This window comes from Bombus pascuorum, chromosome 15 (assembly GCF_905332965.1).
Source record: "Bombus pascuorum chromosome 15, iyBomPasc1.1, whole genome shotgun sequence".
NCBI classification, from domain to species: domain Eukaryota; kingdom Metazoa; phylum Arthropoda; class Insecta; order Hymenoptera; family Apidae; genus Bombus; species Bombus pascuorum.
Genome location: NC_083502.1, coordinates 3,808,448 through 3,830,804, shown reverse-complemented (window position 1 = coordinate 3,830,804; position 22,357 = coordinate 3,808,448). Strand labels below are relative to the sequence as shown.

General features: G+C 33.0%; 1 protein-coding gene across 4 annotated transcripts in view; it reads right to left on the bottom strand.

The window, feature by feature from the left end:
- Positions 1-22,357, bottom strand: part of LOC132914828 (parathyroid hormone/parathyroid hormone-related peptide receptor-like) — a 30,985-nt gene that overhangs the window by 3,937 nt on the left and 4,691 nt on the right. Inside the window, exons 2-11 of one of the 4 annotated variants that reach the window (XM_060974261.1) lie at positions 13,191-13,273; positions 9,026-9,125; positions 3,820-3,926; positions 3,418-3,576; positions 2,678-2,772; positions 1,799-2,151; positions 1,321-1,451; positions 1,039-1,124; positions 723-867; positions 282-533 (exon numbers count right to left, since the gene is read on the bottom strand). In XM_060974261.1, the coding sequence (XP_060830244.1) occupies positions 282-533; positions 723-867; positions 1,039-1,124; positions 1,321-1,451; positions 1,799-2,151; positions 2,678-2,772; positions 3,418-3,576; positions 3,820-3,926; positions 9,026-9,125; positions 13,191-13,202 (1,440 nt within the window). In that variant the 5' untranslated portion in view covers positions 13,203-13,273. Of the gene's footprint in view, positions 1-268; positions 534-722; positions 868-1,038; positions 1,125-1,320; positions 1,452-1,798; positions 2,152-2,677; positions 2,773-3,417; positions 3,577-3,819; positions 3,927-9,025; positions 9,126-13,190; positions 13,274-22,357 lie in introns of all 4 variants that reach the window. The other 3 variants (XM_060974258.1, XM_060974259.1, XM_060974260.1) reach the window with 3 other exon arrangements.

Genomic DNA, 22,357 nt, shown 5'->3' with positions numbered 1-22,357 from the left:
GCCGAAAGTAATGAAATAATGATCAACTAGTCCATAATATCAGAACAAATGATCCGATCACGCATACCAATTTTTAATATTGGTAGAAATCTTTCGTCAAATTAAAATACATTAATTGATTAGAACATAACACAAAAACATGCAGACTGATGAAGATATGAAAATGAAATGTCAAATACGGTGTTGAAAATGCAACAGCCAGTGGTATCGAGATAGCATTGAAGGCGTGCGTGAGAGAACGAAGGATTTGATAGGATAGAGAGGACACCTTGTGTACTCGCCATCGAGTGGGTTGAGCGTCGAGCTGTCCTGTCGCGAAGAAAACAGAGCCAAGGTTCTTTCCACCAACGTGGCCGCTTTGACCGTCTATCAAGTTTCGATGCATTGCAGCTGCACGTGCTGCTAGAGTGGGTGGATGGTCTTGAGTTCCACCTAGTGCGAAAACGAGGCAATTTCTGGCTCCTGATCGCCTTGGTTACCTCGGTTCGTACCTCACCGTTCAGGAAACAATACAAAACGGCCACGAAAAAACCCTATTACCAAAAAAAGAACAAGAAATTTAATTAAGAACCATAATCATAATGTCATAATGAACAACTGACGAGGATGGAACTTTAAACCACAATGGTATGGAAAGAGCAGAGAGAATTGGACGTTGCAGATGAAGATATTATAAAATAGTGAAGTCGAAGAAAAGTGTAGAGACTCTCTAAGTCATATACCTGAAAAGAAGCGAACAGTTGGTCGCAGAAGAGCCACACAACTTCAACAGTCTCATCTACACCGATACTATACGACATGCCTAAGAAAACGGTATAATGTACTCCAAAAAGTGGCACCAGGACCAATGTACTTTTCGCCCACCTTCTGCAAAGTAATTCAGAGTCTTTAACACGCGAAGAACAATCTACACTCAAAGAGAATTGAAGCTACTCATCTTCTGGAACGAGGTAGCTTGTAGGAGTTCTCAGAGAACTAGGTTGTGTAAACAGGCGTATAACTCAAAGGATTTATCGAAAATTAGGTGGCGAAACTTACTTGTATCTTTGCGTCTCCTCCGATACTGTGGACTTGAGCTTCAACAGGAGCACTCTAACGATATTGACGAACAGTCCAAAATTGATCTGTGGAATTTGAAACTGGTGGTTCTCATATTCAAGTCTATCGAAGTGATCAAAAAGTTTTAATGTGGAAAAAGTTATGAACGCTTTTCCCAAGTTGCGACAAGGAGAGTGAGATCCAAAGTTGAACAACTTGAATAGAATATAGAAGCTACACGATTATCTTGGAAAATTCCTTATGTAGCCTTACGTAACTTACCAGAATCGACAGCATAGTCGGAACTCGAATGAGGAGGAAGAGGTTGGAATTTTCATGAGTGGTCCAGCAGTACTTGTTATCAAGAGTCAGTCTCGCCACTATCCAGCACGATACGAATACAGCTGGGAGACCTGAGAGCACAGGCACGTAGAGAAACTAACTTTGCTACTTTACATGATAATTTCGCTAAAGCAGTTTAGGAAACTTTAAGCAACACCATAAGACAACACGAACGACAAGTCCACATCGCCAGTGCTATCTTTCATGATGCAAGTCCTTCCAAAATTGATATTTCTTACCACATTAATATCAAAAAAAAGAAAGAAAATAAAAAAATAAAAAAAGGAAAGAACAAAAACAGAAATATGAATTAACTATATCATATGAATGAACAATGTACTTGATAAGATTTAGAGAAGCTCAGAATTTTCAAGGAATTACTACATTAGTCAGAAAATAGCTATTGAGAGATGCTCACCCCATCCGAGGCAAACGTAGCCAATGATGCTTGAGTTTATATCGGTGAAGAGTGCTAGAAAGACTAAGTTGTGCAAGTAGAGACCCTCCATTAATATCCAAAAGTAGTTTGCAAGGATGAAGTATTGCCAGAAGCTGGTGAACACCTTGCACAGCCAGCTGTTTTCTTTCTCGTCCACTAGCCAATATGTGTTTCCATTTTTTATCATAACATCTGAAGCTAAGGCCATTCCAGAGACGAACAGTACGTCCTTCATCAGCGCCATAAACGCGCGGAGCATGAACGAGGCGAACAAATGCATGTGCAGCATATTCCGGGGGCACCTCAATTTCCTACGTCCAATTTGGGATAAACTTAAAGTAATGATTCGGGATTTTAAAGATCAGATATTGAAACATGTTAGTTAAAATAAAATTAATAAGTTGTTCCATGCGTTTGTATTTCTAATTTTTCTTGCATGGAATTATAAAAAACACTAGTATTAAAAGTGTCTGGTGGATGCAGATGATAAGAGAATTGCTGAATAAGAAAAAAAGAGAATCCGCCATAAAAAAAATTTCTCTCTGACTAAATTCTCTTCTGTACTTGATGAAATTGCGACGGTCGGATTACTCGTATTTTGATTTACCCCCAAGAAATAAAATTAATTCAACGTTATACTTTGAAACGTAGAATATGTGAATTAATGTATGGAAGTCAGTAATTGTAAGTATTAGTACAAACTCATGCGACAACCTAATACAGTCAAAATGGAGGATTAGAAAAATTTAAATATTATAGGCTCTAACTCTAAATAATAAAAATACCTTTTATTATAAGCTACTTATTAAAAATTGAAAAAAAGGAATAAAAAAATCATATCCTTGAGCTGATACTTACTTGATCACAACCAAAATTAAGAAAGCTATCACCAGAGTGAAGAGAGAGACTGTATAACCGACTTTCGAGATGGTCTTTACCATCGGAAAAAATTTCTGAAACATCAGTTATTATTAATTAGAATGTTTATTAAATCTTGCAAAGGTGATTGGAGACATTATGAAGCACGGGGGAAATTAGTCTGCGTGAATTTGATCGATAAACCGCAGGTTTCAATCAAAGAGAGGCCATCGATATGGTTCACATACTAATTTTGTTACGAAAGCAAATTGACCATGATACAATATTCTGTTTCGCCGTTTTTCACAAAAGATTGTAACACTATCGAATTAATTACACGTAATGGGATTTTACGTCGTGCTAAGCAATTCTGAGAATTATATCAGGAACGCAATAAATAGTCTCTAATCATCGACTGCCTTTTGAAAAATGTTTGACCTCATTCGCGTAATTCCCATCGATTTCTATCTCCTTTGAACGAGTTTCTGACATTTCTGTTCCTTTTTCCACAGATTAGTTTTTTTTCTCATGATCAATGAAGTCTTGAAGCTTCAAAGTCGTCAAGGTTTCTTAAAACTTCCAAGATGATAACAAAAAACTCAGAATCTGGTTCCACAGTAGTATTATTATTATTATATTTCCTAACGACCCATTCAATTAAATATGCTATCTGTGGATTCATTCTGGATGGTTTCTTATTAATGTCACTGATAAATTTAGTAGTGTTCATAAGCATTTACTTTAATAAGAGTGCCGTTGTTCTTTTGACTATCGGGCAGTGTCATTACAATAGTCACCAATGAATTTCTATAGCATTGACTGTAGTTGCTCCAAGTACTATTGGTACTACTATTCCAAAACCACTGGCCATCTGACATGCATTCCCTGGATGCATTCGCCTGAAAATTCAAATATATTCATTAGAACAGATCATGAAGTACAAGTGAAACACATCATGAAAGTTGGAATCGTTCAAATTCATTATTAAAGTGTTAATCTAGATTTCTAGAATAACTAGATATGATCCTTATTGTTATGATCCTTAATGATTCAATAATAGCAATACAACAATATAATAGGCAACATTTTAGTAAGTTTTCATTAGAAATTCCAGGAATTGCAATTTTAATTATGATAATTACCTGGACATCAAACCCAGTGATATAAGATGGACAGGGCAGGATGGCCAACTCCCCAGGTGCAGTTGATTGCCAGCACAATATCTCATCCCAAACTTCCGGGCACCAGCCTGCACACCATGACATTCTTTATGTTTTGTTATTTTCATTTTTTACACGGCAGGGAAGCAATATATCACGCTATGGTATCGCGTGTGCACGAAAGAAAAAAAAAAGCTGACCGCGTGGTTTTCATTTGATATCACTCATGGGAAGGTATTGGATTAAGGAGCTTTTTATCATCATCCCACATTTACTCGGCTTTCAAAAGTTCGTTTAATTTTGCTCTGATTTCGAAAACTCTTCGTTTCGCCGAAACGTGACTCTGATCTTTCATTTTCGTCAGAGGTAAAAGCTTTCAACTTCAAAGCAATTCCTGTTACACGTTTTATATAAAATTCTCTACAAATATTTTAAACAGTTTTATACACTTCTATATAAATATATTTTATAATTAATCGTCTAGTGAAGTAGCGTAATTATAATTGTGTGATTAAGGTCTAATCAAATATTTATAATTTACTCCTTAATTAAGATATGCAGTAATATTATTCCCATGAAAATATTGTTGGCTATGGTAACGATAGAGATCTGTAGAATTTTTACAAAGGCTCTTTGTCAAGTATTTTGAATTTATTTCTTGATAAATATTTTTTAATTAAAATTCCGTAGCAACGGAATCTTAATAGATATGGTTAATTAAATTAGGAATTGAGTATCTTAGAATTTCTTTCTCAGAATTTAAGAAAGAAGTTTTAATTTGTTTCTTGATAAATAAAATTCCATTGGTTCGAGCCAGTGATATCATGGACAAAAATAATTTTTCAATGAAAACGGTTGTCGAAACGAACCGGGATTTGCCCGGTGTATTTTTCGTCGAATAACGGACACTTCGATGTATCGTGTCGAGACATTGTGACAACTGAACGATCTTGACGGTTTTTTTATTCAAAGAATTCTTTTGTGGTCATGCGCGACGTCAAGCGAATGTTTTGATTTTACATCCAATATTGTCGCATTTTAATTTTACATACTTCCACTATCTCCTACTATATAGTATTATTACTCCAAGTACAGCATTATGAGATATTCAACGAAATGAAACTACAAAACTGATGAAAACAACATTTTTTATCGCGTCAATCGATAACGCGGTTAACAAATTCATTGTGTTTGCCTTTTCTAGAATAAACATTTTTCTGAGCAATTTTCTAAAAAATTACAAAAGAAACAAAACGCTACTGTATACGCGTAACAGTCCAATGAAATAAAATTGTAAAATCAAAACGAAATTCTGTGTATTCTCTTACTGGAACAAAGTAAACTTTCCAATCTTGCTTCGATGAATCCAGCATTTTTACAATTAATGTTAAATTAATCTTAAATTAATATAGAATGAAATTAATAAAAAGTGCAGGATGATTAAAATCATAATTTCGCCGAAGTAGAAGTAGAGGAATTCGCCACTTTGACTTTTCGTGACTCGTAGAAGCGTTATTGTATTTCTGACTCATCTGTTTCCTGAGGCACGCGTGGCCCATTTCCGGTACACGCCCGGCGAAGCCACTGAATCGAAATTCTCCATGAGTTGTTATCACCCCATCGACAGCCTTGTAAATTATCTCGACGTCAAGATTGATTTATCGGGTTCGAAGTTTTCGAAAAAAGGAAAAGAAGGAGGAGCTGGAAACCGGAGTTAAAAGCAATACTTGCAATCCTGTTGGTATAAAATTTCACGAGTAGAAGGGAATTAGCGCAACTGATATCTCAACGTTATCGATCATTCTAGTACTTTGAAATTAATCGACAAAGATCATCTAAATGTGCCAAATTTTATGCTTTGCGTGATTTGAGGAAAATATGATATAAACGAAATTTGTTTAATCTTTAACAACTTTTTAAAGAAAAAGTATAGCTTTTTGAGTAAGCTTCTTAATTTTTTTCACATTTGTTACAAAGGAAATTCGATATTTGTAGCTAAAATTTGTAATTATTGTATTGCTAACTAAAGTAAGAAAAAGTATAGAAAAAGAAGTTACACAATTCTTTTATGCAATTTTTACGAAATTGCTTTAAAGATGTTAAAAGACATCTAATACTTCTTTTCGTGTCTTTTATTTGATAAAACAATGTTAAGTGATAATTAAAATGGAAATTAATTCGTGATAGCTATTTACTATATTGCTTTTTAACAGGGAGATCCGAAAAGGCTCGTTAACAGAATAGCTTTGTCACGAATCGATTTTTCATTAAGCGATTAGTATCAATATATGCTTCCTGTCACACGATGCCTCGTAATTTAATTATTATATCAGTCTGGTCGGTTCCTTTTCTTTCAATCCATTATCTGCTCGTGTTCTTTTACTTCTACGGAGCTTGTTTTATTCAAGGACGAAGACATCCCCCTTAATTAATTAAACAGTCCACGTAGTTCTTCGCTTGAATTAAAATGTAAAACATGATCAGCTAATAACTGTAAGAAAGAAATTCCAATCCAATTAATACTTTTTATTAAAATATATTATGTATTATATATATATATATAATATATATAATATACATTATATATTAAATGAAGATACGTCTCTCACTACTCTAGACAAATTGCTCTACTCTTCATTGCACCCTCTATGAATATAGTCTTTTTAAGTATTCCTTAATGTCCACTTTTATAATTTGTGTTTACTGTTTTTATTTTTGTATACCTTTGATCTAAGTTAACAAGAACGCTCAATTGTACTATCTTTTTCTGTCTATAAAATAGCAACATGCTGCATAAAAATGAAGATGACAGTGACGCACGAAACAGTACCATTTTCGATACGCTTTTCTTCAAAATTTACTAATTTCAAAATATTTTGTCAATTGGAAATTATTACTCAATTTAATACGATTCAAAATATACTTTGTTCTACTATATTACATATTATATTCTTGTCTCTTCAACAAAGATATCGTGATTATTACAATCTTAAAAATAAATCAATCCTATCGAGCAAATTATGGAATAAAATCTATAGTTTCGATTGATTCGCTGACAATCTTTAATCCTGTGGCAACTGAGCAACCCATTATTGACTCGTGAAAGAGTATCATGCGTTGAATGGAGTCAATTTAATGGAGTTAAATCCATCAATTTCCTTCAAACATGTGAATTTAGAAACCGAAGTTCAGTGATTACAGGACGCGTTGAAAATAGGAACAAGGAGAGAAACAATTTTTTAGCAACAAGTACTATTATTGCCCGCATCTGGCAGTGCGAAACTATAATTGGATGAGGTAGCAAAGCCCTCGACCGACACGAAAATCCTGATTTGAATCCAAGCTTCATTTTCCATTTCCTCGGTCGTTTTTTTTCATGCTAAATTTTCCCCTAGCAGCGGGAAACGACCCATGAATTTACCAAATCCTTTTACGATTCGAAAGGCATTTAAATTCTCAGCATTTTTCACCAGCCTGTTCTCTCGAATTACACGCGACACTAAAGCGTGTGGGACAAATAGCCAGACTAGCACTAGAGAGCTGGGTGGTTTCGTATTAAATTTCCACTTCTGGTACGTCTGTCGCGTTTCATAAATTTCTCGTTACAAACGGGTCATGGGAAATTCATGGAATGATCGTGAAATCCCCTAGCTCAAAGCCGATGAAGCAGTATATTTGTGTGTGTTACTCACGCTGAATGATTAATTACAGGATTGGCGTTGGTATCTTCATTACCCAAACACGAAATTCAATGTTATCTGAAATGCTATCTCCAGATGTTTAACAAATTCCGTATATATAATATTCGAATATCAAAGGCTGCGTTATCGAAAGGAAAATACTTTTCACGCTAGATGAAAGAAAAATTCCAAATATTTTAGCGAGGAAAAAGATTGGAAGAAAAAGATGGTCTGAAGTTATGTTATTCGCTGTTATTGTTGTACGTAGCTCTTGTCTTCCGATTTTACGTTTTCCTTTTATCCCGTCTTCTTCGTTCATTATACCTTATCTACGCTTTCATTCAAACTCCTATCACATGCCTACAGACTAGTAGCGTGCTATTGTATTTGTGAGATTAATCAGATGGGTCACACTGAGAAATAAGGAATGCACGGAAATAGTAAGAGCAACAACCGAAAAACGTGGGAACTGGTAAACTTCATAAAGGGAAGCATAAAGCTTTCCGCGTGGATAGATAGGCGAACCAAAGAAACACGAAGAGAAACGAAATTCCAAAGGCCGATGTAGATATATGTATAGCAATCTATATAAGAGCTTAAGATGTAGATATACTTAGATACTTAGATGATTAAGATTTGGCTTTAAGGAATGAACTAAGAATGCTCTTAGATGATTGACAATATTGTCAACAAATACTGATGATGTTATATTGAAAATACATATTGATCCTTCTAGTTGAGAATCTTGAAATATTGATAATAAATATCGAGAATATATATTAATTATCCATAATAGTTATTCGCAACTCAAACTTTGTAAGGAAAGAAATTAGCTCTAATAGTATAATTTTTCTAATAGTAGTTATGATGTCTGCTTTAAATTAGATAATATTTCATTACAGGAGGAAAGATCGAACGAAGAAATTACAATATAATTTTAATTAAACTGCATCAGAGTGTATCCAATATCCGAAGATATCTAGGGGATTTTCCATGGAAATGGAGAATGGCTTTAGAGGAGTAGCGTCAGCTGCCAAACGTAGCTACACTTCCGTAACTGCCGATGGTCTAATTCGATGAAATAACTCGAATTAAGCCGTACCAACCCCCTTGGCTATGAGCTTAATCGACATCGAAGTCAGTAGTCGTTGAAACTCTCGACCTTCCAGTTCCTGTTAATTATTTTAGAACGTCATTCATATTTTCAGCATTATGCATTATGCACAGCAGTCAATATTTATTTATAACTACAATAACTACTAAAACAGCTTTATTTTTTTTTCTTTTTAAGGAAATCTTTCAAAATTACTAAACACATAATCGACACAGAAAGAGACGTAGATCTCTAACAATGTTGCAATTGAAAAATGTGTACTATTGTATGAAGAATGTTTTATTAACTTTTGTTAAAGCGATTTCGGGAGCCTTTAGTCCTCAAGTTTTATTTGATAAAATGCATGCGATATCACTAGTAAAATAAAAAAAAAAGGAGGAGATAAAACACTCACCAGACGATAAAATGTTACCCTTATGGCACTGGTCAGCTTTCATTTTCAGGGTTCGTTTCTGATCGCTGAGGCTCACAGGTTTGTTAAAGTCTACGTTCTCCTGAAAAAAAGATGAAACATTTTTTAAGACTGCTTTGTTTTTTCCTAACTTGTAAGATCTTTCTAAAAAGCATTAGAAATGAAGTTCTCAGGAGATGAATATGAGAAACTTGTTTTTGTAAATTTATTTAATTTTAATAGTATTTGATATAAAGATAAAGGAAAATATGATAATTCAGATACTAATATCATATTATAACTAGAAAGCCATGTTTCAATATAGAATAATTTAGAATGAAAAGAAGCTGCGAGATACACAAGTATTGTAGAAGCAAACGTGTAATTGGAAAAACAAACAATATTTTAATATTCTCGGTATTTTGATATTACCACAAGAAATACTTCTAAAATTATGGAAAAAGTGAATTTAATTAAAAGCATTAATCTTTTTGAAAGTTAATTAATTAATGGAACACTGCATTTTAAAACTAATCCTTCTTAAAAATATGACTTTTTGTTTTCTTCTGCAGTAGTCATCAAATCTTTTTGTTTCTTAAAACAAAAATGAAATTGGAAGACCATAAAAATTAAAAGACTATAACAGGGTTAAACTAACCAGAATTTGGAATTATTTCTGGACTAGGAAGTCCCTTACGTTTGCTTGCACTATGGTTTGTGTATTAATTTCGAAAATAAACCAACAGATCCCCGCCCACTAACCGTTTCCACTGCAACAAACCAACCCTATTCTCTCATCCAATTATTATCAGACATCAAACCTGGCTTATAATAGTTCCAGAGAGTACGCTGGCAAGTGCACCGGTAATCAAGACAACGAGACCCAAATAAATTCAAAGACCAGGTTCTTTCATCTTTTACGGCTCCTATTGAGAACAAAACCTGATATTTTTTGTTAATCCACTGTGTGTTTGGTCACAATGGACCACCGACCAAGTTACAATGATCAACGGATTTTTCCAATATGTTTAATACCTTCGTTTGAAAGCGTTCTTAACAATTCGTTAAGCTGACACTGTATTATTTTTATATGCAAAATTCATTTTGTGTATTGTGCTCAATAAAATCTGTGACAACATTTAACAATAAATTTAATATCCTTTACAAAATGAAATTAAATGAAATATCAATAAAATTTTATAAAATGTAAATGTTATCTATGTATTATAAGAGTATTTGTGTATTTTATACATATGAAACATATATTTATAGTATCATACATTTCTCAATTTACTTATCATTCTACTCACAGAGTGATAACTAGACTACGGATTTTGATGCATTTATGGGGAATCTGAAAGTGCAGAAATGCATCTGATGTATGAAAAACATGTATAAAATATCCAAAGTATAAAGTAAAGTATAAAAATGTATATAATCTTCATATGACCTACATGCATTTATTTACAGAGGAAGTAATCGCATCAGATTATGTCCCACTCAAAATCATTAAATTATTGTCCGAATATGTTTTTCATACAGCAACTAGTTTACCAATAATTCACATGTATAAGTTAAAATCGGCCACCTTGTATATCAACATACATACATATATACATACATACATACATATACCCATACACAGTATATCCCAGAGAATACAAGACTTGTACATCCGATTATTTTTGTTCTACAACATGCCAGTTAATCTTAAAATATACATCAGCTGGATCATCGAACCACAGAATGCTATACTAGGATTCAGAAATCCAGCGGAAGCTTATCTAACAAGGTTCACGTGTTCGAAAGGGAAGCTTATCTCACGGATGAAACAACAGAAACGAGTTTTCCAAGTTTGTAGAAATATTTGGTGAGCAAACGACGGGTGTCGACGATATTTCCCATGCAAATGCGAACGGTAACATATGTACATATATTTCAACATCTCGTAAGAAAATCGCCTGCAGCGTGCAATTCTTCTAGTTGCAATTGGAAAATCCTGGAAATTCAGTGGATGCCAGTAGCTCGTATGTTGCTCGACTGTGAAGTGCCGGAGGGAGCTGACTTCACAATTTTTTCCATTACTCACATTCATTCGCTGCTATTTTCCACACCCTTTCTCCGAAATAGAATTATAGTTACTTACTCGTATATCGTTTTATCAAAGTTTAAAAAATACAGAAATACAATTTGTAAAAGGTAGTATAAAAACATATATATAACATCGTTGAATGACAACTTATACGCATATTGTTTTGTCAAAAAAACGTCTATGATATTATATGAATTTCAAAACAAGACAATTCGTAATTGTCCATTGAAATTCATAAAATTTATAGGATTTAGTTGGAAGAAGAAAAAGATGTTTTCCTTTCAACGCATTATTTCATTACTTCTTTTTCATTTTCTCAACGTCAAATTCCAAGACGTGGATACATAAAGACACAACGATCGTCTCGTCAAAATTGTTTGCAATTAAATTAAAATAATTAAATGACGCTTCATGTTCATAGCAGCGAATGCGATAATCAGAACGTAAAAATAGCATTCGATAAGATAATTTGATTGGAAAAAATTGTAAACACAATGCATGCAACTATGTACAAAATTCTATATGAGATGGAATGTACATAAATTAAAGCAAATATAGGATTGGCTGCATGAAAAACAAGAATGATATGAGCACCGTGGAATTTTTATGAAATATCGTATTTTTCCCACACGATGAAAGCTTATTTCATTGATTAAAAAAATATAACGCAATTTGTTCCTGGATAAACGAGTTCTTGTGGTTTTCGTTGGCTCGTTTCATGATAGGAACAAAAATGATGATTAATCATCTGTCTTTCCAATAATATGTGTATTTTTCAATCGATGGAGACGAACTAAGTGCCAAATAGGAGTTAGTTTCCGTTTTCCTGAGTAATTGTAATTACGGTGTGCAATTTCTTGGTGACAAATAGTTTTCTCAAAAGAAGAAAAATAAGGATTCGGAAGGGATTAGTTGTTGGCTTCTGTTTTCAGTGTTCCGTACTAAGATATTTATATTAAAGCTATAACGATCTTCCATCACATTGTAGAAGAATGTTCTTATACTTCAGATAATAAGTCCAAAAATAACAACCACGCAGGATGAAAATAAATAACTGTAATATCAGAGTTCACAGTTTTGATATAATACCAGAGCACAATTTTTCCTTCGGATAAGAGAATGTTTATATAACGAAGACGTGTGTGTTTCAAACTTGACAGATAATAACACTATGGAATAAGAATGAAATAAATTTAACAGCAGAGTCCAGAAAAATACCGAAGATCCCTATATTGTTCTGTTTGAAGAAAGGGAACTGCAAAATTTAATGCAAATAATATTGAAAAGTTTAATACACACCCTATCCAATTTCTGTTTTCATCTGTGTTCATTTAAAATGATATAAATTTGCATAAAAATCCATTTATACAGTCTATACAGTAATTTTCAAAGAGTAAAAATTCTATATGACATACATAAGGTAAATTTAATATGGCAGTTCCAAACAATATATTGACAAGACTATATTTGAATAGAGAGGTAGTATAAAGGGACTTGATTTTCAAGAGAAAATTCAAGCACCGTGATTGTTTTATTTCCAAGTACAGAGAGAAAACAGAAGATGAATGAGTAACCTCTGTGACAAAGGGATTATTGATATTTACAGAGGATTTATATCGAAACAAGAAGGGATTCGTGACTATCTAGAAAGCTTCGTTTCCATACTGTTCCTTCTATTTCTGGCTTTTCTTTCGGCGAGGAATTCTCCACCACGGTCGTTACTCTCAACCATAATGTACCAAATATTGGTTCAAACATGCAAAAAATTTTACTTTGAATATCTTAACGATTTTCAACTTCACACTTCAGTCTATAAAATTTAAATAGTAAAGTAAAATTCTATTTCTTTCTATTTTACTTGTTATTATTAAAGCCAAGTACAACTTCTGTGATGTAGCTATAATATAATATAACATAGCAAAATATAACGTGATAAATAATATACTATGAATTAACACAATGTAATATAATACAATATATCAAATAACACAATATAATAATTGTTATAATAATAACAATAATTCTAATAAACTTATTGTACTGTTAGTATGATAGTAGTTTGACTATAAAACTTACGTAGCCATTCATTTTACCAGCTGCGTCTTATTCCGTTTGCCCTTTGAATCAGCACACCGTACTCGTGTTCTACTCTCCGTACCCTGAAACGGATTATATTTTGCCAATTAGATACTATAGGCCATGTGGAAATACCACATCTAACAAATTATCTTTTATGACACATAAATCGCATACAAACATACAGTCGTACTTTCCCTAATCTACGGACAATAAAATGTGAATCGATTTTCCTCATAAATGTCTGAATTCCAAAATAAAACAAGATTTAAGTATGTAAGTTTAACAAGTATTTTGAGAAAGAACTTTTCTGATTCTCTTTAGTTCTTCATCAATTTTTTCGATTCTTTTTGTAAGTATTGCTTACACTACATATATCTTTACCATTTTTATATTTACAACACCTCCTTCGTTTTATATGACCCACAATGTTATTTAAATATTTGATTATAGTATTCGATATAGTATTACTACTTTTTATACATTCCACGCTTTTTATGAACAAAATAAACCTGTTTCCGCCTAAAAAGATTTACAAATCTAAGTAGAAACACATAGATTCAATAACAATAATTTTATTTGCTGTCGTACGGTGAAATTAGAAGCCCTCGCAATTCCGACTTACAGAATCCCTCCGATAGGGTTTGTTCGATACTGGTAATTGAATTGGCCCTAACATGGTCAATCAAATCAACAAGATAATCACGATTTCGCAAACCAAGGCTGAAATGGACTCGTAGGCAAACCCAAAAGGCCACGTCCTTGTTCGTCATTTTATTAACTCTCTTTTAGTATTCCAAGAGTGAGAGGCCCTACCCTTTATGAGGGTTTAAACCATCAGTCACCTTCTACGAATAATTATCCAGCTCTTTTTCCAATCAATTTCTCATCTAATATCAGATCAAGTTTCCTAAACTCAATTTGCCCATCTACTCGTTCTTTCCTTCTGCTCCGATAAATGTTTAGTAATTAGTTATAATACGAAATGAGAACTTGGTAATGGGATCTGAAACACTTTGAATCACTTCAATTGTGTATACATGGTGCTCGAGAAGGTCCATCATTATTATCTATTATTATGACTATTATAAATTATAATATGACTATGAAAGATCACGAGCCTAAAGATACTTAAAATAAACTAAAATTACAATTAAGATTACTAAGATGTACAGTAGTAAATCCTAAGAAACACAGAAAATTACACGATTAAAGTAACAATCCTGTGTCACAGACTTCTGGTTCTTGATCCTCCACGTATTACTGACATCTGTTTTCATTGACATGAATACGCTACCCATTTATGGTTGCCTTTGCACCACGTTCCTTTGACGAATTTTTTTGCTTTGCAAGCTTCGACGAGATTCGTTTCGTTATTGGCAAGAATGCTAGGCTTCCACAAAGAAAATGGAAATGCCAATGGCAATGGTATGGGCTTGATGTCCTGAGAACTCCGAAATTGAAGTTACCTTACAACCCTCGCTTCCTTTACGATGAAAGCAGACCAGTGATCCCGAGGAAAATTAGGAAAAAGAGTAGCTGCGATTCAATTATTTGGTTAATATTAGATCAGAAGAATTGCTGCCCTTTTTTGGATAAATACAATAATAAATATTATTATTTATTCTATTAATATTATTCTTGTGTTAGGCACCGAAATTATAAAACAAAATCCTCGCCACCCACTGTTATTTACTTAATTGTATAATTCTTGATATTAGATTTATTATTTATCAGTTATAATTATTTGCCATTAAATTATTAATTATTTACTATTAAAATATGAAGACGCGTAAAATAGCTCTATGATTATACTTAATAAAGTCATCTATATTTACATCCTTTGATCACTGAAGGGGTGCAAGAACTCGTTTCGTCATATACTTTGGTGTTGCGCTTTCGCTTACAATAAAATAAATATAATTTAAAATGTAAACAATGCCATGAAAAATCACAAAGTAGAAATGATATAACTATGTTAAAAATATAAATATAAAGCTGTATTATTATATGTATCGATAATATACACAGGAAAAATCAACGGAATTGATAATTTAGAAATAAAAGGAATAAGAAAATTAAAAATTAAGAAACTATGACAGAAAAGGAGCAATAAATGATTTTCTCGAAATTTTGATCGATAGACTTCCATTATTTTGGACTTTATGTTGCATTAAAGAAATCAAAATGAAAATTATATGAAACAATACATTGAGAGAAGAAACGTTTCTCTGTTTTGATAGCCAATGTCTAAATTACTAAAGATTCGTGCCATGGAATTGGAGATCTAGAAAATTTGTTTGAAAAATTTGGAATTATTTTTTCTTAACGATTCTGACATTTCTATAGATTTCTGTCTGCGAATCGTGCGTTGGAATTAAGTAGAGTGTAGAAAAGAATGGGAAATGGAGAGTTTAATTAGTTGTGGAGATAGATACGTGAGAAAGAATATACTGGGAGGTTTCTGGGAAAAATGTTACTTTTAGTATCTCCTGAGAGAATTGTCTCGTTTGCGGTGCAGACGATGGAGTTTTGATTAAAGAAAATGTCCAAAATAAAAAGAGTGATGGTAACAGGGTCAAAAAAGTGTACCAATAACACCGCCATATTTAAAGAAATCATCATAATAAATGAAACAAATAACTCAGCAAAATTGTACGACAATTTCCTACAATTAATCACTTAGAAATATCACTTTATCAAAGCATCAAAAGCTACTCAAATGAAGGAAATAAAATCGTTCTAACTGGAACGACATTGAAACTCCAAAATAAAAATTTTTTATCAAGAAAACGTACACAAGTAAAAAGATTCTTATTAAAGAATACTCAGCTCGTTGAAATATAAAAATGATCCATGTAAAAGATTGTAACTGTGTCAAATAGAATAAAAATTTCAAATTGCACACCTCATTAATGGGTGCGACGATAAACAACAAATAATATGATAATGATCTCTTAACTGAAATATTTCTGCTCTTAATTCACATATTACATGGTCCGCTCTTAAAGAGGTATTTAAATCAAAGAACAGTCAATTAAACATCCATCGAAAATAAAAGCGAAATTATATTTGCGTTACAACAGCTCTTAAGTCTCTGAGAAGAAACGAGAGAAGATAAACGTAATCCAGTATATATTGTAGGCTATCACCGCCAGGTTCTATCTTAAAGTTTGACGAGGTATTCAGAGAGGCCAACAGATTGCCATGAACACGAGAACAATGAGGAGTCTTCTTTGCAGTGACGATGGTCTCGTAAAAGACAGACTCGTAAAAGCTACGGGCGATAATAAAATACGGGTAAACGGCGATGAATCATGAATAAATCTGGCCTTATCCTAGGGATTTGCAAGCAGTGGATTCGCGAAGCCGCGGACGACACACTTGAAGGCTTCCCGGTTACGCGACACAACCAGAAATGGGGTCACGCACGCGAATGCAATCGCACCAGCCAAGCTTTTCATCCTTAACGACATAATTGATGACACTCCATGCTAAAATCCATCCTCGATTCTTACGACTGAGGATTTTTATTCATTTGTGGAGATGTTGAAGATACATAGATGTACGCAATGCAAAAATATACAATAAGTCCAAAGTAAGGTGCTTATCATAATATTGATAATCAGTGGCTGGTGGATTTTACACTTAGCTTGGTGTATGCCACATGTACGTGTAATCATAAATGAACAGTCTCAAATTATTAAATTGACTGGACGATTTCTTTTAACTGTGAACACGCCAGTAACTCTGCTGTTGTATATGGAGTTGTTTTTCTCTCCTTGGTTATCCAAACGATAGTCAAATCAGGAGTCTCTAGTGTTTTAATTTGAATCTTTTTATTAAAACGGTCACCTAGGAAATGGAAAAATGCTCTTAACGAGAAATCCAGGGAATTAATTTTTAAGAATTGGTGTATTCGCGTATCAAATTAAGATTAGGATTAAATCAATACAATGGAGAAAAGAACTTTTAAACGTTCGTAGCAACCACAGAAAAGCGAGTAGAATAAGTGCTTTTTGTCGTGATTGATTTTATACGAACGACATTTGAGAAACAAAATGATATTCCGTATTTGGCTACTTTTCTCTATTATTAGACCTCCATTATAATACTATGTATTATATCAGAAAACATTGTAATGTACGTATGGTGCAATAAATATTACTATTCTATTTATTATTTTATTTGTTATGACGCTTGCTTCCCGGTTTAAGATAACTTCCAGCTCACAGTATTTATGTCATAGAACGTACTAGTGTTTGTAAAAATATGAATTTGTACTGATATCCAGATAAGGCAGTCTGTTTATGGTATGTCACCAGAGGAATTATTTTTGGTCCGTCATGCAGAAAATTAAGCTGTTCTTCCAGCTTCTTCATCTTTTCTCTTTTACGTTTGTTTGACTCTTTGTAGTGCATTGTAAATTCTAACTACACTTTATAGCAATTCTATAAGGAATTTTTATGAAATAATAAAACGTTTGAACAAATGTTACTCTTATTTAGAAAATCAAAAGCACTAAGGAGAAATATTGAAAATTCGTCGATGAAACAGATTCCATTCATTTAGTTGCACAATGTTGAACGTCGTATTCTTTAAACATTATTATTTCTTATTATTTCAATCCTTGATAATTCCAAAGTAGTAACAGTCTGAACCAATTTTGTAATAATGTTCCCAAATTTGAAAGTAAGTCAGTATCGATATTAATTTTTTCGTAACATTCAAAACTAGATCTCGTAGATACATAGCATTTCATTTAAATTATAAATTCTCGCATCTAACAAATTAGACAATATCAATTACTAAAGTCATTTTTCCAAATGAAGATTTGCTATTCTGCAAGCCAGACGTACATTAAACTTGTACAAAAGTTGAAAGATTTATAAAGAAGTAATAATTCAAGGAAGTTATACATTTTTATCCTTGTAGTTTACTAATGAAACAAGCAGGGGAAGAAAGATTTTCTGCGCAAAAACTGGAAAAAGGGAGAAACGAGGGAAAAGAAAGTTTCGTACTTGAGTTTCACAAACATAGAAAAGAGCATCCCTTTTTATATGACTTCTACGGTCTGTTCGTTTCAGATCATTTCGATAGTTGCTACCACCCACCACCCTATACTATTTCTCTGTTTTTATCTCCGCAAATTGATTGCAATATTTTTCTTCTCGTCAATTGTAGCTTGTTACATTTTTTGCAATTACATCATATGTTTTCACTTTTTCTATATATATATATATATATATAGAAATATATATATATATATATTATCAGTCAATTGGCCATCTCTTCCTTTTCCCTTTTGGGTTGAACAGCATGCAACCATGTGATCAAAGCAAACTGCATCTTTGATAAGTGTTATAATCTTCAACTGCAAGTAGCTTTCCAATTTCTTTGGTATGGTGGTATGTTCTTCTCTTCTTTGAGTTTCTCCGTTTTAACGCCTGCTTTTGCATTTCTATTTCAGTTGAAATGAATAATGAATTGAGCCGGATGATTGTATTTTAAATATGCACTGCGTTAGATTAGCCGCATCTTTTCTCTAAGAAGAAGATATTAATGAGTATTTCTATCTCTAAAAATTGAATCATGTATAATAACTAAATAATTGAATCATGTGATAATATATTAAATAACGTGTCATATACATTTTAAAGCAACTGTACGAAAGTCTACGATACAAATATCTTAAAGAATTGTGGCTTCGTTTTACGATCTGTTCAATAGTTCAATTTCTCAATAATATTTTAGCAGATCTCGTAACAGAATAATTTCTCAAGTGAGAGAAATGAAATGTGGTTTTATACACAAGGTAGTCCTATTTCTTTTATATAAAAAAAAAAGAAAACCAGATAATAAACGAAAAATGGAAGTATACAGGAGCGGCTTCCTGGCTCGTTAGTGGTAGAACTCATCACTCATAGCTGAAGCTTGTTACGGAGCACTTGTTCGAAACAACCCCGCTTTTCGCATGTTACTTTGCTAGCCCACGTTTATTTCCAGACTCAGCAGGGTCACTGAACTTTAATCTAGCTGCAATTAAATGTACTATCGAGCGGAGAAGCTGGGAACAGAGCTACGTAAATATCAGTAATTTTCGCCGGACTGAAAATGGTCCACATAGTTCCTTGGACTCTAGCAACTATCATCTCCCATTTTATATTGCAAAACTGTGAGACACTATGATGCAAAAATACCTACCATCTTTGAACGACGATGAGACAACAGTATTGTGGTAATTAAAAGACAATAGAATTCTACTAATGAAGTTACAATTCCAGTAGTAAATTTTCAATTATAATAATAGAATTATAGTTACTATTATTATTAGTATTACTCATAATCTTTGCCTTTCGCCTTAGGGTGGCTTTCAGCTTATACTTCCTCCTATTTTCGTATCTCTGGAATCTATTAAAATTATAGCAATTAAAACTGATACAATCTTTTAATTCAATAAAATTCAACATACCAAAGAATACTTTCCAAGTTATTTGCTATTATAACTATCGTTTCTCAAAGGAAACTAGGTCTTCAATTTCTTCAGTATCTTACACATACCCACTTCTCATTCTACTTGGACAACAGAAACAACTAATTGTTCAAAATTTTATTCCAGGCTCTTTAGCAACGCAAGTCATAGTTAGGGGAACATTTGACTAAAAGGATATTCCAGGAAGAAATATGTAAATGCATTGTTATTATATGTTATATGATATCCATAATATTAATAAGATTATATTAATATTATGCGAGAAATAATAAATATTGGACTCGCACAATAAAAAGGGAGAGGAAAATGATATCTGTGCAGGTTTTATAATGCTCTAGTGGAACTTTAACAAAATATGCAAATTAGTTAGAGGTATAAGGGTGCATCGAGGTTAAACTACCGATTCCTTTGAATTGACAACCAGATTATTAGCCACGGATAACGAACCACCTTGTCTGCAACATTAATCTCTTTGAGAGATTAATTCTCGATACACGCAGGGCCGTTGTTGAAACAAACGATCAGATAACGTGATTACTGTAATAGTGATCGTAAATAACAGTAATTAGGAGGATACAGAATCACGTACGGTCGTAGCTGCAACTCTATGAACGACTATACACCGAAGTACAATAATAATTGCAGAAACCTATCCTTGACACTGGCGGCATAATAAAATTTTCATAATTATTATTCTAGAAATATCGACGTTTACTGAAGAGGTATGTATGGTATATCGCATTAGAAAATTGTAAAAAATAGGTTTTTCTAAATTCAATAACGTAGACACGTTAATTTTTACATATATAATAGATTTTTCTTAATCAGTTGACTTGATTTTCTACAACTTTATTGTATCTTTGTTAACTTATTAATTGGAATAAAGAAATTTGTTGAAGAAATTCTATATGGAGCAAGTGGGGTATGGAATAATAAAGATCTGGAAATAGTTCCTAATGTCGTAAAGAAGACCTTGTTTGATCGTGGATGGGCATTGTGCCACGTTTTAATAATATTCAAGAAGAAATCGACATCTGTCAGCCAATGGTGCGCGAAAAATATTGAAGATGATTTACAAATAATTATAATTTTAGTAACACTTTGAAGTTTAGGACACTGTGTGTCATGTTGCAATAATGTTCTCAGACAAATCAACAATTGTCAACCAATAACAAAAATTTCAGAGGTATTTACCTAATTCATAAAGAACTACCATCAGCAAGCATTGCTCCAATTTTCAGTAAGTACAGATGTGACCCAAATAAAATTTTTTAATAAAATTAAAAAAATTGTATCGTAGAGCTATATTGCAATTTCAAAATCAGAACAAGAATAACATTGACGAAATAAAATTTTGAAAATTTCTTAATGAAAAAAGATGCAGTCGATAAACCAAGTAATCTGAAATCTCAATCAAACTCGACTCTCATTTGAATGGCCCACAACTTAAATTACAATTTGGTCCAACACAGACACTGCACAAAATGATGTACATTAGAAGTCATAGGAAGAAGTCAGAAACGGACAAGTAAACTACAAAGGGCGATGAGTCTGTGAGGTTGAGCAAATCCTCAGTGAGGATTTTTATAAAAAGTAAACAGTATTTGTTTCTCAACGATTTGTCTACATTTGTCCAATCAAAATTTTCATTTGTCCACCCCTTCAGAGAAAGATTATCAAGAAATTAAAAAATTTGTTACCAGCATCCCCATGAATTATATCCCATTTACAAATCAATGAAATATCTTCATGGTGGTACTGACAACAAATTTCTTAACTTGGCGGTAACCTTTAATTCAAGTGTGGACAAATAAACATTTTGATTAGGCAAATGTAAAATGTGGCCAAATTGTGGACAAACGAATATCGTTCGATTCTTGCAAAAAGAAATCTGCGCTTGGCAATATCAACTTCGCAGACCTAAGGAATATCTTTGAACGACCTGATGACACCAAAGACCATTTCAAGAGATCGATAGAGGATCGTCCCGTGGAAACCATACATACATATATATAGAAGGTCTTATATACGCAGAAGGCAATAGGTTGAAAGTAAAGTGGAGCCGATGTCACGCTATTAATTGGTTTACTCCGCAATGTGTCATCTCTGTAATTAATGCCCTGAAGGGCCAACAAAGGCGCGTTTCTGTCTTAATACGATGAGTCACGTGCCGAATGCCGAACACATTGTGTGACACTACGTGGAAGCTTCGTGATGCTACGAGCTTCGTGATACTACGAGCTTCGTGATGCTACGAACGTCGCAAATTCCAAAAAGCTCGCTTCAATTTCTTCGAAAGGTCATGACAAGAAGTTCATTTTAACGGAGAAATTGACAAGCTGTCAAATAACTTCTTGAAACTTCTACAGTAACTCTTATTGATAAGAATTTAATCACCTTTTCCGAGGAACTCGTTTAGAGGTATTTAATTTTACAATTTTTTAAATTTGCAGATTATGGAAAGCAATGATTATCGAATTAAAGAAGTTAAAGCTGTGAAACTTAGTGGCGATGTAAAGAAAGTTTTAGGTAAACAATGTTGAGTAACTAGTAACGGTATAAACAACTAATTCACAATTTTGTTAGTCAATTAATTCACATTTCTCTTTGTCAATTCGTTCAAAATGCCAATTTCATTTAAAAACGCTTTTAACCTGAGTTTTTTGAAACTTCA